At 39.4% G+C, this 2,783-nt stretch overlaps 1 protein-coding gene across 1 annotated transcript; it reads left to right on the top strand.

Moving 5' to 3' along the window:
- Nucleotides 1–527: 527 nt before the first annotated feature.
- Nucleotides 528–2,368, top strand: LOC133517761 (pyruvate kinase-like). Its single transcript, XM_061851164.1, has one exon. The coding sequence runs from the start codon at nt 612–614 to the stop codon at nt 2,316–2,318; it is 1,707 nt and encodes a 568-aa protein (XP_061707148.1). The 5' UTR covers nt 528–611; the 3' UTR covers nt 2,319–2,368.
- Nucleotides 2,369–2,783: the final 415 nt, after the last annotated feature.

Raw genomic sequence — 2,783 nt, 5'->3', positions numbered from 1 at the left:
TTGCCATCTGACCTTCCAACCTAGGGGGTAAACTAGGCCTTATTGGGATTAGTCCGGTTTCCTCACGATGTTTTTCTTCACCGAAAAGCGACTGGTAAATATCAAATGATATTTGGTATATAAGTTCAGAAAAACTCATTGTACGAGCCGGGGTTTGAACCCGCGACCTTCGGATTGCAAGTCGCACGCTCTTACCGCTAGGCTACCAGCGCTTTAGTGGAGACCGAATTATTTAAGTAAAAAAGTACTTATACAGTGGAGACTGAGTTATTTAATTAAAACTAAAAAAGGGACCTTTAACCAACCCCCCTCCACCCCTTCCTGTTAGCGCCATCCCCATCCATGTACTTTGTTCAGTATGTTGTGTAAGGCACCTTTACCTACAACTATGCCAACATTCGCGTGTACACGAATTATTTCCACGATTTTTCCTTCGTTTGGTGGACTACAATTCTATTAAAAAGTTTTAATGAAAGAGGACTAACCTATTTGTAGTTTTCAAACAAATGAATATTGACATAGTCGAAACATTTACTTGTCAGTTGGAGAAAGCGTGTGTTTACTTTAATAAGGACTTTATTTTACTTGGTTTTATTTTTAGAGTGAATAGAATGTCTGAAAATATAACACTTCCTTGGCACATTTCTTTAGAAGATGCCCCAACGTTAAAAAAAGACAACTTTCCTTCCGAGACATCATTGTTAAAACACTATTGCAAATTAGATGTACATACAAATCCTTGTGAAGAATTACAAACAGGTATCATGTGTGACATCGGTATCAACAATCGAGAACCTAGCAACGTTCAAAGGCTTATTTCCTCTGGAATGACTGTAGCTCGTCTCAATATGAGAGATATGGAACCAAATGCATGTACTCAACTAATTCAGGGCATCCGACAAGCCGTATATAACTATAGTGCTGAATTGCAGTATGTATATCCTTTAGCGGTAATTGTTGATGTTAGAGGCCCTGATATTGTTACTGGTGATCTAAAAAGTGGTCCACGTACCACAGTAGAACTATACCAAAGCAACACTATACGTTTGACTACTGATACTAGCTGGCGCGAAAGCGGTACGGCAGAATGTCTCTTTGTTGGATATGATCGTCTTACTGATCTTACGACGGGAGATAATATATTTATAGATAGTTTAACACCAGATAAAATTAAATTAGTGGTGTCCAAAGTGGGCGATGATTCTGTGGAATGCGTAATTGCAGTAGGAGGAACGATTGGTGCTAAGATGACAGTCCGGATTTCATCGGTACCCCTTGCTAATTTTGTCAATCAAAATGAGAGTCGTGAATCACTAATATGTGGCGAATCTATAGGAGAACAACTTTTCGAACACATGGAAGGACAAATTGCTTGGGCTCTTGCTTCTGATGTCGATGCGATTTTAATTTCTAACACTCAACAAAGAAACGATATCAGACAAGTACGAGAGCTAATACAGGATAAAGGCAAACATTTACTTTTGTTTGCTAGCATTGATACCACTTTAGGATTAGATAATATTGATGAAATAATAGATGAAGCTGATGGGCTTTTCTTAGATCGAAGCATTCTTGCCACAGATCTGCCAATAGAAAAAATATTTATTGCCCAGAAAGTCATTCTTGCAAAATGCAACAATATTGGCAAACCGTGTATTTGTAAAGCTGTTATAAACGAGCAGATTCCTACATTATGCGTTACGGATATAGCAAATCTCATACTGGACGGTGCAGATGTCCTTTCCTTAGAATTTAATTATGAATCTCCCCTGAAAAAGTTTGCTCCTTGTTACGATGCACTTCGTATGGCAGAGCACTGCGTTGCAGCTGCTTCTGTTATTGGTAGACACGCAGAACGTATAGTGTGGCAACCACGGACTTATGGAAGTGTAGAGCTAATGCAAAGTCCGCTCAAGGAACCAACTCAAGCAATCTGCGTGACTGCAGTAGAATTAGCTGAGCGTTCTAATGCGTCTGTAATCATATGCTTGACGAATTCTGGACGAACTGCAAAAATAATTTCACACGCTCGACCATCCTGCCCTGTGGTGGCGGTCACCCGAATGTGCCATGCTGCTAGGCAGTTACGTTTCTGGCGAGGCGTTCGCTCGGTGCATTATTTCGAAACTCCTAAAGATAACTGGATATCAGAAGTAGACGCTAGACTTCACGCTGGATTAAACTATTGCAAAGCAAAATGCATCTTGCGTGCAGGTGACGCTTTTGTTGCAGTCACAGGATCTCGTCGAAGCGTAGGATACTGCGATTCTGTTAGACTATTGTACGCAAGTGCCCGTGATACTGTATTCGTAGAATAATAAAATTCTTGTACACAGTTTTATAAATAATACATTACTTTACAATGTCATGGTTGTTTTAGAAACTACAAAATCATAGTTATTCTTGTCTAAGATATAGCCATTGAGAGTAACTGTGCTAGTTTGGTTTGGTTAGTTATTTTGTCTGTACTTTGTAAAAAGTAAGGACGCTAAGTACAAAGAATTTCGTACATAGAGCCGCCATTTTCTATCTCTATCGCACGCGCATAATTATATTGCTGCCCCGCTCGCACAGTAGCATTGACTGACTGCATTAACGGCGATATATAGATATAGGACCAGGCGGGTCAATGTACGAAATTCTTCGTGCTTAGCGTCCTTACTTTAATAACTGTGATAGTTTGGTTAGGTATTTCGTATGTACCTTGTATTAGGATTGTTTCCAATTTTTTGAAACGCTCGTATTACGTTCTATATTAACTAAAAGTTGCCCTAAAATCCAAC

This window comes from Cydia pomonella, chromosome 5 (assembly GCF_033807575.1).
Source record: "Cydia pomonella isolate Wapato2018A chromosome 5, ilCydPomo1, whole genome shotgun sequence".
Classification (NCBI taxonomy): domain Eukaryota; kingdom Metazoa; phylum Arthropoda; class Insecta; order Lepidoptera; family Tortricidae; genus Cydia; species Cydia pomonella.
This window is presented reverse-complemented; position numbering and strand designations above follow the sequence as displayed.

What these genes read in the sequence shown, in the direction of transcription:
- LOC133517761 (XM_061851164.1), top strand. Translation starts at nt 612, where the DNA reads ATGTCTGAAAATATAACACTTCCTTGGCACATTTCTTTAGAAGATGCC.